The following is a 14,682-nucleotide window of genomic DNA, read 5'->3' as shown; positions in this document are numbered from 1 at the left end:
CAGACAGACACGACAGACAGACACGACAGACAGACACGACAGACAGACAGACAGACAGACAGACAGACAGACAGACAGACAGACAGACAGACAGACAGACAGACAGACAGACAGACAGACAGACAGACAGACACCACTGACTTACCGTTTAGACACATCATAATTCACAACTACATCAATGATTTACTTTTGCAGTTCATTACAAACCAAAAAGTGCAAATATTGCAATAACGTTGCTGTAGGGACATTCAAAATGTAATACTATTTCATTGGTATTTCAGATTGGTTTTTGTAGACAAAGTGTGTTTTTAATTCTGTAGAGCTGCTTCCTGCAAGCCCTAGGGCTCCTTGATGACCTCTGAAACTCTGCCAGTTTCCCAGAAACACACACACCGGCTGAGACTGAAGCAGAAACTGAGGCCAACAACTGGTTATAGTGAAATGTAGGTGTGGACATCCATGACTGTGGTCATTTTTTGGCTTGAGATGTAACACATTTTCGAGCAAATCATGCATTGACGTCAATGGGAGATTTGTGTGAAAATTCTAACCATGCTCCCAGAAATAAAGTTACTGTAAGATTCAGTCTTTTATGACCTGAACAACAGGTCTAGGATCAGACTGTAGTGATACGACCAGAGGGGAGGATTCTTCTTTAGTCTCAGTCATATTGACAGTCAAAACGTGGACAAACACACCAGCAGATTCAGACCCACATCAACAATAACAGGCACAACAGGCAAATGGACAGGATGCCCAATAAGAACGGACAGTCACGCGGACAAACAGACAAGCTTGCCAATCTTAGGACAGGGAAAAGTTGTTGTGGCTTAAGCGCACGGAGGGCTTGCTGCGGGGAACATAAAACAAAATGGCGTATCTCGGGGGAGATGGGTTAGTGGGTGAGAGACACAGTGAGAGGTAACGATCATCTCTGTTTTTACCCAGTCGGTTTCCGGACCAGACTGCAGGTTTGGGAATAGCAAGACCCTTGTGGTGCTCCCCGTCAGCTGTTGGAGGGAGAAGAGGGCTCATTAAATTAAGCATGTCTGAAAATGCAGAAAACACGCTAAAGGCATGCTAGGAACACACGAGAGGACAACAACAACAAGACTAAAAGTGGATAACATAATCTCATCTCAAAACACTGTCGCTTAAAAGTAAATGGTCAGATCAGTCTGGTGTTTGGAGTGATTTAAAACCAGTTGGCCTGTGTTCCACAGATGTATCTCTCTCTCTCTCTCTCTCTCTCTCTCTCTCTCTCTCTCTCTCTCTCTCTCTCTCTCTCTCTCTCTCTCTCTCTCTCTCTCTCTCTCTCTCTCTCTCTCTCTCTCTCTCTCTCCAAAAACATTGGCAGAAATTATTAAGCCTACACATTCTCTGACCCACACTGTGAACCAAGACCACATGACACCCATATCGATTTGTGAGAGGAGAGAGAGAGAGCGAGAGAGAAAGAGAAGGTGAGACCTGAGCTAGTGGTGAGGACAGAGGAAGGAAGATAAGGAGGAGGAAGAGGAAAACATTGCTCCGTTACCCTCACGCGTGACGGAGGTGAGGGGGGAGGTGGTGTTTTTGTTCCTGGGTAGAGAGAGAGGTCTGATGCCGTTAGGGGTGATGTAGAGAGATACGCGATCATGAGGCAACGTCGTGTTCCTGGCTGCCGTGGCAATGGCAGAGCCTATAGGAGAGCGAGGCTTGGTGGGGGTCAAAGGTCTCAGGAAGCCGGTACCTATATGAACATAGAGAGGGGCAGTAAGAGGGATTAGAGAGATAAGGGGTCCGATCCCATGGAGACAAGGTTCAAAGGTCATTCAGGTGAGATGGTAGGAGCCCTGGATGGAAAAACAAAAGAATGAGTGAGTGGATAGATGGATGAATGAAAGATGCAGACAAGGAAAGGAAGAGTGAAGTGAAAAGAATGGATAGAGATACGAAACAAAACTTTGGTTGAACTGCCCTTCTTTTCTTTTCAATGAAAGATGGATGATTTAATGCCAGTGAGACCAAACTATCCAGTGCCTAGAATGATCAGGAATGGGGTGAGTGTGGTGGAGTAAGGATGAGATGGATGGGCAAGGGTGATGGAGAGATGCAGGGGTACAGGTGTACAGTTTGTTGTAATGGGATGGTAGGAGGGAGAAAGGGTTCAGAGTGCAACACAGACAGCTTCAACCAATAGTAACAGTGTGCGGACTGATGAAAATAGTATTATGGGTAAGCTATGAGGTCATCCAATAATTTACTGATGGAGAGCAGACATGACCAATGAGAGCTTTGGGTTCATGAGGTTGGATGACAACAGAGATGGTGATAGGACAAAATGGTGTCATCGTTACCCTGAGTATTACTATTGGCCCTCTCAGTGGCGAGGGCGGGTCTTGGCAGAGGTTGTCCCACCTGATATTGGCTGGGAGCTGTGTGAGAGAGAACTTTATTTTTTATTAGAGGATTAGACGTTTGGACTCAATGATCCATTATAAATGTTTCTATTTCTCTGTTACAGTCTGAGTGGAGAGAGCAGGGTCTTTACCAGTGGGGGTCTGAAGGTTCTGGGTGACCTTAGCAGGCTGTTGGGGCTGGGCCTGAGGCTCTGGCTGGGGTCTGGCCTGTTGGGGTCTGGCCTGTTGGGGCTGGGCCTGTTGGGGCTGGGCCTGTTGGGGCTGGGCCTGAGGTTGGGCCTGAGGTTGGGCCTGAGGTTGGGCCTGAGGTTGGGCCTGAGGCTGGGCCTGAGGCTGGACCTGTTGGGGTCTGGCCTGTTGGGGTCTGGTCTGTTGGGGTCTGGCCTGTTGGGGTCTGGCCTGTTGGGGCTGGGACTGAGTCTCGGGCTGGGGTCTGGCCTGTTGGGGTCTGGCCTGTTGGGGTCTGGCCTGTTGGGGCTGGGCCTGAGGCTCAGGCTGGGGTCTGGCTTGTTGGGGTCTGGCCTGTTGGGGTCTGGCCTGTTGGGGCTGGGCCTGAGGCTCAGGCTGGGGTCTGGCTTGTTGGGGTCTGGCCTGTTGGGGTCTGGCCTGTTGGGGCTGGGCCTGAGGCTCAGGCTGGGGTCTGGCTTGTTGGGGTCTGGCTTGTTGGGGTCTGGCCTGTTGGAGCCTGCCCTGGGCCGGTCCCCTGTGTCTCTCTTCGTTACGATGGGGGTTAGGCGCAGGGGCCGTGGGAGAGGCCAGGGGAAGGGTGGGGGAGGGCAGGAGCTGGGGGGAGGCATGAGGGAGGGTGGGGGAGGATAAAGGGAGGGTGGGGGAGGCAAGGGGAACGGTGGGGGAAGCACGGGGGACGGTTAGGGAGGCACGGGGGACGGTGGGAGAGGCACGGGGGAGGGTGGGGGCGGAATGGGTGATGTCCACGGAGGGAGAGGAGGCAGATCTGATCTGGTCTGCTCGTCCTGGAGTGGGTGAGAGATGAGAGTAGAACATTGAAGCCATAAAAATAAGATTTATAGAACAGACAGCACACCAAGGACAGGTCTTTGACACTGGAAAAAATTAATATTTAAATGGCTTAGAAAAACTATAGAATCCATTGACAGATAAAATAAAATAACCATAGAGAATAGATAGCAATTCTCCCTGATACCCAGGCTGATATGGGTTTACGACTTGGGCTGGGGAGAGCTTATCCTGGACCTCAACCAGCACATAACAGATATAAAGCTTTACCTGGCATGAGGTTGATTCAGAGGGTTGGATTTGAAAGTAGCTGAGCACATATGGAGCAGTTTGCAGTGTAAAGAACGTGTTACTACACATAGAAGCAGCTACCAGGCTATCAGAACAAGGACAACTCTGAGTGACTGCTGTCCAAAATGCATTTGTCTGTGTGCTTTTGGAGGACTGTGAACCATGAGGTTTTAACAGGGTGAGGGTTGATCACCTAGTGTTAGGATTTTAATGACCATCTCTAATTGATTGTTTAAGCCAATCAGGTACTTTACCTCGACTCCCAGAGGGAGAGAAAAGAGGGAATAGAGAAAGAAAGGGAGATGGAGAGAGAGAGAGAGAGAGGGAGGGAGAAGAGAGAGAAGGATTTGGAATGTTGTAGAGGAGTAGATAACATGACATTCCAGGGTTTTTGTGTCACTTCTCAATACGCTATTGTAATATTGATGCTACCACAGTTAAGGCCAGGTAGAAGGGGCTTTTGAGGGCTGGTTGTGGTGTAGTTATGCAATAAACGTAATGAGGGAACAGCACATTTCCAATAAGTGTAATGTGTTTATTAAAGACATGCTCCGGTACTTTGACGACTAAGAAAGCATTTTTTTCCCGCTTTGGGCTGGATATGTCTATGTGTAGTTCATACATGCATAATATATGAGCAGAATTACTGTCTTACCTCAATTAGCCACGAAATCCCTAGTTTGAAAGTGACTGTTTTTTTTAAGCTGTGCCGTGCTATTTTCCTGACATTTCCAACCATGTGGGCCAGCCCCCTAGCAATTCGAGTTCTAGCCAATGATCTTCAGCCCTTTGAATTTGAGTAACAGCTAGTAAGAGGCCTGCCCAGCAATACCAATTGAGGTATGCAGGGCTGGCCCAACAGCTCAGTAGATACAGCAGAGAGAGAGAGAGAGAGAGAGAGAGAGAGATGCCGATTTCAAGTGCTAGTCGGAACGAGGAAACTCTGACATTTTCGACATGCTAACTGGTTGTAGTTATACATGTACCACGTTCAGCAAGTGAGAAATGTCAGAGTTCCCTAGTTCCGACTAGCATATGAACACTGCAATAGCGAGAGCAATGACGTGGTGCACATATCTGCCTACATATCTGCCTACACATATGTGACGTAGTAGGCCATTTTCTGGGACAACTTTTGGCTCATGAGTGCTATTTTCAGAACTGCTGTCTAAAATATATAGAAAAGTACTTCAGGGATGAATGTTTTGCTAACACTTGTTCAAGAGGGATAACAGAAACGATAGAAAGATGTGAATAAAGAAAGGATAGAAGGGACATACAGTCAGAGTACTGTATGTATCATTCCAGGCTGTTTCACAACCAGCCGTGATTGGGAGTCCCATAGGGCGGCGCACAGTTGGCCCAGCATCGTCCGGGTTAGGGCTTGGTCGGGGTAGGCCGTCATTGTAAATAAGAATTTGTTAATAGCTGACTTGCCTAGTTAAATGAAAGGTTACATTAAAAAATATATTTAAAAAATACAAATAAAAAGAGTACACTATGAGAAACAAGGACATTTTATGATAGATCTGTGAGGCTCTGCTTCTGTTGGGAAGAAAGTGGAGTCATTTTGTAGCATGACACATTACCATGCAGACTGGACTGAACACCTCCTAGACTGTAACTTACTACTTTACCATGCAGACTGGACTGAACACCTCCTAGACTGTAACTTAGTACTTTACCATGCAGACTGGACTGAACACCTCCTAGACTGCAAAATCCTACTTTATCATACAGACTGGACAGAACACCGTCTAGACTGTGATATGCTACTTTATCACGCAGACTGGACTGAACACTTTCTAGACTGTGATATGCTACTTTATCACGCAGACTGGACTGAACACCTAGACTGTAATATTCTATTTCATCATGCAGACTGGACTGAATACCTTCTAAACTGTAATGTTCTACTTTATAACGCAAACTGGACTGAACACCTTCTAGACTGTAATATGCACATTTATCATTCAGCCTGGACTGAACACATTCTAGACTGTAATATTCTATTTCATCATGCAGACTGGACTGAATACCTTCTAAACTGTAATGTTCTACTTTATAACGCAAACTGGACTGAACACCTTCTAGACTGTAATATGCACATTTATCATTCAGCCTGGACTGAACACATTCTAGACTGTAATGTTCTACTTTATCATGCAGACTGGACTGAACACCTTCAACGCTGGCTGAAAGCAAAGCACCATGAGTTAAAATAATGATTCTAAATGAACAGTTGTGTGTAGAATCTTTTAAAAGTATTGAAATCAACAGATGAATGAATGTGGGTTACATATGGTACAAGATGCTGATGGATGTTTGGACAGACAGCAACGAAATGAGACAAAGATTGAGGAAGAAAGAGAAAGACGATTGACTTGTTTGTGGGACGTGACTGATGAGAAACATATTGAGTGAACAAGCAACGCTTATGCAATATGCTCAAAAGTTCAAGGGTCGTTCTCACCTGGACCAACCAACAACTAGGCTAGGCCATGCTGCCGTGGCAACCTACCTCCTCCATGGGGACCAATTGTCTGAGTCAGTATTTGAACTTTCAGCCATCTTCTCCTGAGATCCGGATGAGGGGCTTTCTACTTCTATACTTAGTGCATGCCAATCTTACTCATGCAGCCAATCATAAAGAAGATGCCTCTGAAATAGCACCCACCCACCCAGCCTTTCACTGGCTGCAGCCAAGCTGACTGACAGTTAAGCCGTCCTGTCTCGATTGGGAGTAAAGTGTCTGTTTGTTTACCGGTTGGCTCGTTCTGCACCAGAGGCATTGTGGGTCTTGGAGTGGACAGGAAGCGCTGTCTATTGGTCGAGGTTGGGGCTGAGGAACATAACAAACTTTAAGAACAACACAAAATCTGTGGAGTGAAACGTGATGTCCTACTACAGGATATAAACTGTGAAATGGTGTCAACGCTTCCTGAGGAAAAGAAAGAGAAATTAAAAGTGTAAGATTGAAAAAGACTACAAGGTTAAGAAAGAATAAGGTCAAGAAGAATAAGGTCAAGATGGAATAAGGTCAAGAAGGAAAGAGCATAGGACATAGTTGCATGGCTCATTACCGAAGGTGGTCCTTGGAGCCATAGGGGTCTTGAAGAGGGTTCTGCCCTGGCTCCTGTTATGGACAGCTAAACAGAAGGAGGGGACAAACATCAACAGCTATCATCACTTTGCCAGCCTGGAGTTTCCCAGTGTGGATGCTGTGAGTGGCAATTACATTCCCAATGTATTGGCTATGTTCAGTGTATTACTGTGCAGTATGTATGAATTCAGTGTATTACCGTGCAGTACGGGTTCAGTGTATTACAGTGCAGAATGTATGGGTTCAGTGTATTACAGTGCAGTATGTATGGGCTCAGTGTATTACAGTGCAGTATGTATGGGCTCAGTGTATTACAGTGCAGATTGTATGGTTTCAGTGTATTACAGTGCAGGTTGTATGGGCTCAGTGTATTACAGTGCAGGTTGTATGGGCTCAGTGTATTACAGTGCAGGTTGTATGGGTTCAGTGTATTACAGTGCAGAATGTATGGGTTCAATTGTAATACAGTGCAGCATGTATGGGTTCAGTGTATTATAGTGCAGTATGTATAGGTTCTGTGTATTACAGTGCAGTATGTATGGGTTCAGTGTATTACAGTGCAGTATGTATGCGCTCAGTGTATTACAGTGCAGTATGTATGGGTTCAGTGTATTACAGTGCAGGTTGAATGGGTTCAGTGTATTACAGTGCACTATGTATGGGTTCAGTGTAGTACAGTGCAGGTTGTATGGGTTCAGTGTATTACAGTGCCAGTTGTATGGGTTCAGTGTATTACAGTGCAGTATGTATGGGTTCAGTGTAATACAGTGCAGGTTGAATGGATTCAGTGTATTACAGTGCAGTATGTATGGCCTCAATGTATTACAGTGCATTGTGTATGGGTTCAGTGTAGTACAGTGCAGTATGTATGGGTTCAGTGTATTACAGTGCAGTATGTATGAGTTCATTGTAATACAGTGCAGGTTGTATGGGTTCAGTGTAATACAGTGCAGTATGTGTGGGCTCAGTTTATTACAGTGCAGTATGTATGGCCTCAATGTATTACAGTGCATTGTGTATGGGTTCAGTGTATTACAGTGCAGTATGTATGGGTTCAGTGTATTACAGTGCAGTATGTATGAGTTCATTGTAATACAGTGCAGGTTGTATGGGTTCAGTGTATTACAGTGCAGTATGTATGAGTTCATTGTAATACAGTGCAGGTTGTATGGGTTCAGTGTATTACAGTGCAGTATGTATGAGTTCATTGTAATACAGTGCAGGTTGTATGGGTTCAGTGTATTACAGTGCAGTATGTATGAGTTCATTGTAATACAGTGCAGGTTGTATGGGTTCAGTGTAATACAGTGCAGTATGTATGAGTTCATTGTAATACAGTGCAGGTTGTATGGGTTCAGTGTATTACAGTGCAGTATGTATGAGTTCATTGTAATACAGTGCAGGTTGTATGGGTTCAGTGTATTACAGTGCAGTATGTATGAGTTCATTGTAATACAGTGCAGGTTGTATGGGTTCAGTGTATTACAGTGCAGTATGTATGAGTTCATTGTAATACAGTGCAGGTTGTATGGGTTCAGTGTATTACAGTGCAGTATGTATGAGTTCATTGTAATACAGTGCATTGTGTATGGGTTCAGTGTATTACAGTGCAGTATGTATGAGTTCATTGTAATACAGTGCAGTATGTATGGGCTCAGTTTATTACAGTGCAGATTGTATGGGTTCAGTGTATTACAGTGCAGTATGTATGAGTTCATTGTAATACAGTGCAGGTTGCATGGGTTCAGTGTAATACAGTGCAGTATGTATGGGCTCAGTTTATTACAGTGCAGATTGTATGGGTTCAGTGTAATACAGTGCAGGTTGTATGGGTTCAGTGTAATACAGTGCAGTATGTATGAGTTCATTGTAATACAGTGCAGGTTGTATGGGTTCAGTGTAATACAGTGCAGGTTGTATGGGTTCAGTGTAATACAGTGCAGGTTGTATGGGTTCAGTGTAATACAGTGCAGTATGTATGAGTTCATTGTAATACAGTGCAGGTTGTATGGGTTCAGTGTAATACAGTGCAGGTTGTATGGGTTCAGTGTAATACAGTGCAGTATGTATGGGTTCAGTTTATTACAGTGCAGTATGTATGAGTTCATTGTAATACAGTGCAGGTTGTATGGGTTCAGTGTAATACAGTGCAGTATGTATGAGTTCATTGTAATACAGTGCAGTATGTATGGGTTCAGTGTAATACAGTGCAGTATGTATGGGCTCAGTTTATTTCAATGCAGTATGTATGAGTTCATTGTAATACAGTGCAGGTTGTATGGGTTCAGTGTAATACAGTGCAGTATGTATGGGCTCAGTTTATTACAGTGCAGTATGTATGAGTTCATTGTAATACAGTGCAGGTTGTATGGGTTCAGTGTAATACAGTGCAGTATGTATGGGCTCAGTTTATTACAGTGCAGTATGTATGAGTTCATTGTAATACAGTGCAGGTTGTATGGGTTCAGTGTAATACAGTGCAGTATGTATGGGCTCAGTTTATTACAGTGCAGGTTGAATGGGTTCAGTGTAATACAGTGCAGTATGTATGGGCTCAGTGTATTACAGTGCAGTATGTATGGGCTCAGTTTAATACAGTGCAGTATGTATGGGCTCAGTTTATTACAGTGCAGGTTGTATGGGTTCAGTGTAATACAGTGCAGTATGTATGGGCTCAGTTTATTACAGTGCAGGTTGAATGGGTTCAGTGTAATACAGTGCAGTATGTATGGGCTCAGTGTATTACAGTGCAGTATGTATGGGCTCAGTGTATTACAGTGCAGTATGTATGGCCTCAGTTTAATACAGTGCAGTATGTATGGGCTCAGTTTATTACAGTGCAGATTGTATGGGTTCAGTGTAATACAGTGCAGTATGTATGGGCTCAGTGTATTACAGTGCAGGTTGTATGGGTTCAGTGTAATACAGTGCAGTATGTATGGGCTCAGTTTATTACAGTGCAGATTGTATGGGTTCAGTGTAATACAGTGCAGTATGTATGGGTTCAGTCTAATATAGTGCAGTATGTATGGGTTCAGTGTAATACAGTGCAGTATGTATGGGTTCAGTTTATTACAGTGCAGATTGTATGGCCTGAGTTAAGTACAGTAGGCCTGTTTCACAAAGATGATAAAAAAATAATTGACAGCCCTAGCAAGCATGTATCTTGCTAATCACATTGTCATAACCATGATAGGCGACATGTGTGTACAGTAGACAGGTACACAGTGGCTGTCATCTTCTCTGGTCACCTGTGATAAACCCTGTGGTTATCAGAAGGAAGATTAGGAGACTATAACATTGAATTAATGATGAAGTGGTCCTGTCTGCAGAGTCGTAATTCAGACGTTCTGTTTAAATTCTTCCAGTGCTGGTTCCTCAGAACAGGGTTCAGTAAGGTGGTGGGACAGACGTTTTGGAAGGGAGGGTGAAAAATCATCATGTCCTGTTAAGTCTTTGCCGCAGTGTAAAACCAGGAGTCAGTGGGTTTGACCAAACCAGGAGCGCATGTGTACAGTATGTGCATGCGTGTGTAAGTGTCTGTGTGTATGTCTGTCTGTTGGCTTACCGTGACGAGGAGGGAAGAAGGACAGTGGCACGTTGTCCGTTTTCTGTTAGGAGAGGGAAAGAAAGAGAGAGATGGGGGAAAGAAAGATGGGGCAGAGAGAGAGGGGAGGGGTGGAGACAGCGAGATCTCCATGATACTGTAGCCTATGGTCATTGGATGTGACACAACAATGATAAGATGAAGAGCTAGCTACTTCACCTATTTACTTCACTCAATCCAGTCAGTGTCTGTCAATTTTCAATTCAAGGGGCTTTATTGGCATGGGAAACATATCTTAACATTGCCAATGCAAGTGAGTTAGAAAATATAGAAAAGTGAAATAAACTATAAAAATGAACAGTAAACATTACACTCACAGAAGTTCCAAAAGAATAAAGACATTACAAATGTCATATTATGTATATATACAGTGTAACGAAGTACAAAAGGGAAAATAAATAAGCATAAATATGGGTTGCATTTACAATGGTGTTTATCCTTCAGTGGTTGACCTTTTCTTGTGGCAACAGGTCACAAATCTTGCTGCTGTGATGGCACACTGTGGAATTTCACCCAATAGATATGGGAGTTTATCAAAATCGGGTTTGTTTTCAAATTCTTTGTGGATTTGTGTAATCTGAGGGAAATATGTGTCTCTAATATGGTCATACATTGGGCAGAAGGTTAGGAAGTGCAGCTCAGTTTCCACCTCATTTTGTGGGCAGTGTGCACATAGCCTGTCTTCTTTTGAGAGCCAGGTCTGCCTACGGCAGCTTTTCTCAATAGCAAGGCTATGCTCACTGAGTCTGTACATAGTCAAAGCTTTCCTTAAGTTTGGGTCAGTCACAGTGGTCAGGCATTCTGCCACTGTGTACTCTCTGTTTAGGGCCAAATAGCATTCTAGTTTGCTCAGTTTTTTTGTTAATTCTTTCCAATGTCAAGTAATTATATTTTTGTTTTCTCATGATTTGGTTGGGTCTAATTGTGCTGCTGTCCTGGGGCTCTGTGTGGTGTGTATGTCTCTCTCATATTCTCTATCCATGTATCTTCACTCTCTCTTTCTGTTACATGGCACCTTGCCCTCTTCACTGTGTCTTATCTGTAATCTCTCCGGCGGGAAGCTGGTTATTCCAACTTTCCCTCATGAAGTGCCAGGGTTGAGGCTAATGCTGGTCAGCTGTGCAGCTGCATAAGAGTGGGGCCGGGGACAAACGACAGAGGCACACAGTCCAGTCACCGAGCACGGCCAGAATCTCAAGGCCAACACTTCTCTTTTCTCTACTCTCTTCTCCCCTCCACATCTTTCCAAACTTGTTTCCCACCAGCTCGGCTTTCCTCTCCTCTCCTCTCCTCTCCTCTCCTCTCCTCTCCTCTCCTCTCCTCTCCTCTCCTCTCCTCTCCTCTCCTCTCCTCTCCTCTCCTCTCCTCTCCTCTCCTCTCCTTTCCTCACCACTCATGTCCACTTCTCTGCTCTCCTCTGCTCTCTTCAGTAATACATGTGCTAGCTGGCTATGGTCTTCTCTACTGGTCTTGGCCAGCTATGGCTAGCTACTTGTTTCGCTATTTCCACTAAGGAGCAGGACGGAAAGAAAGAAGCTCCAGGCATCCCTTATATTACACTGTAGACTTACTAAAGACAGACTAGAGTACACTACAGACTAGAGTACACTACAGACTAGAGTACACTACAGACTAGAGTACACTACAGACTAGAGTACACAACAGACTAGAGCACACTACTGACTAGAGCACACTACAGACTAGAGTACACTACAGACTAGAGTACACTACAGACTAGAGCACACAACAGACTAGAGCACACTACAGACTAGAGCACACTACAGACTAGAGCACACTACAGACTAGAGCACACTACAGACTAGAGTACACTACAGACTAGAGCACACTACAGACTAGAGTACACTACAGACTAGAGCACACTACAGACTAGAGTACACTACAGACTAGAGTACACAACAGACTAGAGCACACTACTGACTAGAGCACACTACAGACTAGAGTACACTACAGACTAGAGTACACTACAGACTAGAGCACACTACAGACTAGAGCACACTACAGACTAGAGCACACTACAGACTAGAGCACACTACAGACTAGAGCACACTACAGACTAGAGCACACTACAGACTAGAGTACACTACAGACTAGATCACACTACAGACTAGATCACACTACAGACTAGAGCACACTACAGACTAGAGTACACTACAGACTAGAGCACACTACAGACTAGAGTACACTACAGACTAGAGCACACTACAAACTAGAGTACACTACAGACTAGAGCACACTACAGACTAGAGTACACTACAGACTAGATCACACTACAGACTAGATCACACTACAGACTAGAGTACACTACAGACTAGAGTACACTACAGACTAGAGTACACTACAGACTAGAGCACACTACAGACTAGATCACACTACAGACTAGATCACACTACAGACTAGAGTACACTACAGACTAGAGTACACTACAGACTAGAGCACACTACAGACTAGAGCACACTACAGACTAGAGCACGCTACAGACTAGATCACGCTACAGACTAGAGCACACTACAGACTAGAGTACACTACAGACTAGAGTACACTACAGACTAGAGCACACTACAGACTAGAGCACACTACAGACTAGAGCACACTACAGACTAGAGTACACTACAGACTAGAGCACACTACAGACTAGAGCACACTACAGACTTACGAAGGTAAATCACCAACGTTGTACAGAACACTCACCACAGACACAGGGCAAATTCATTAGCAGGAGTAATACATGCAGGACGTACCACAGGCGTCAGAGGGGTCCTTGGTCTGAAAGGTTTCTGGATGGCCTTCTCTGAAAACACAACCACAACACAAAAAGAATGAACAGTTGGAACTAATAACACGTTACTAGTACTGGACCGCAAGGAATATATACAGTTGAAGTCGGAAGTTTACATACACTTAGGTTGGAGTCCTTAAAACTCGTAATTCAACCACTCCACAAATTTCTTGTTAACAAACTATAGTTTTGGCAAGTCGCTTAGGACATCTACTTTGTGCATGACACAAGTAATTTTTCCAACAATTGTTTACAGACAGATTATTTCACTTATAATTCACTGTAGCACAATTCCAGTGGGTCAGAAGTTTACATACACTAATTTGACTGTGCCTTTAAACAGCTTGGAAAATTCCAGAAAAAAACGTCATGGCTTTAGAAGCTTCTGATAGGCTAATTGACATCATTTGAGTCAATTGGAGGTGTACCTGTGGATGTATTTCTAGGCCTACCTTCAAACTCAGTGCCTCTTTGCTTGACATCATGGGAAAATCAAAAGAGAATCAGCCAATACATCAGACAATAAATTCTAGACTTCCACAAGTCTGGTTCATCCTTGGGAGCAATTTCCAAATGCCTGAAGGTACCACGTTCATCTGTACAAACAATAGTACGCAAGTATAAACACCATGGGACCATGCAGCCATCATACCACTCAGGAAGGAGACGCGTTCTGTCTCCTAGAGATGAACGTACTTTGGTACGAAAAGTGCAAATCAATCCCAGAACAACAGCAAAGGACCTTGTGAAGATGCTGGAGGAAACAGATAGAAAAGTATCTATATCCACAGTAAAACGAGTTCTATATCGACATAACCTGAAAGGCCATTCAGCAAGGAAGAAGCCACTGCTCCAAAACCGGCATAAAAAAGCCAGACTATGGTTTGCAACTGCACATGGGGACAAAGATCGTACTTTTTGGAGAAATGTCCTCTGGTCTGATGAAACAAAAATAGAACTGTTTGGCCATAATGACCATCGTTATGTTTGGAGGAAAAAGGGGGAGGCTTGCAAGCCAAAGAACACATCCCAACCGTGAAGCACAGGGGTGGCAGCATCATGTTGTGGGGGTGCTTTGCTGCAGGAGGGACTAGTGCACTTCACAAAATAGATGTCATCATGAGGCAGGAAAATTATGTGGATATATTGAAGCAACATCTCAAGACATCAGTCAAGAAATTAAAGCTTGGTCGCAAATGGGTCTTCCAAATGGACAATGACCCCAAGCATACTTCCAAAGTTGTGGAAAAACAGCTTAAGGACAATAAAGTCAAGGTATTGGAGTGGCCATCACAAAGCCCTGACCTCAATCCCATAGAACATTTGTGGGCAGAACTGAAAAAGCTTGTGCGAGCAAGGAGGCCTACAAAACCTGACTCAGTTACACCAGCTCTGTCAGGAGGAATGGGCCAAAATTCACCAACTTATTGTGGGAAGCTTGTGGAAGGCTACCCAAAACGTTTGACCCAAGTTAAACAATTTAAAGGAAATGCTACCAAATACT

General features: G+C 44.2%; 1 protein-coding gene across 4 annotated transcripts in view; it reads right to left on the bottom strand.

Annotated features, from left to right (window-relative positions):
- LOC106586705 (target of Nesh-SH3) overlaps nucleotides 1–14,682 on the bottom strand; it is a 47,739-nt gene that overhangs the window by 21,726 nt on the left and 11,331 nt on the right. The window contains exons 6-13 of one of the 4 annotated variants that reach the window (XM_045707492.2): nucleotides 13,141–13,190; nucleotides 10,343–10,385; nucleotides 6,755–6,820; nucleotides 6,436–6,513; nucleotides 2,534–3,376; nucleotides 2,340–2,432; nucleotides 1,538–1,732; nucleotides 945–1,010 (exon numbers count right to left, since the gene is read on the bottom strand). In XM_045707492.2, the coding sequence (XP_045563448.2) occupies nucleotides 945–1,010; nucleotides 1,538–1,732; nucleotides 2,340–2,432; nucleotides 2,534–3,376; nucleotides 6,436–6,513; nucleotides 6,755–6,820; nucleotides 10,343–10,385; nucleotides 13,141–13,190 (1,434 nt within the window). The remainder of the gene's footprint in view (nucleotides 1–944; nucleotides 1,011–1,537; nucleotides 1,733–2,339; nucleotides 2,433–2,533; nucleotides 3,377–6,435; nucleotides 6,514–6,754; nucleotides 6,821–10,342; nucleotides 10,386–13,140; nucleotides 13,191–14,682) is intronic. The other 3 variants (XM_045707493.2, XM_045707494.2, XM_014174254.3) reach the window with 3 other exon arrangements.

This window comes from Salmo salar, chromosome 25, assembly GCF_965601325.2.
Source record: "Salmo salar chromosome 25, fSalSal1, whole genome shotgun sequence".
Lineage (NCBI taxonomy): Eukaryota > Metazoa > Chordata > Actinopteri > Salmoniformes > Salmonidae > Salmo > Salmo salar.
This window is presented reverse-complemented; position numbering and strand designations above follow the sequence as displayed.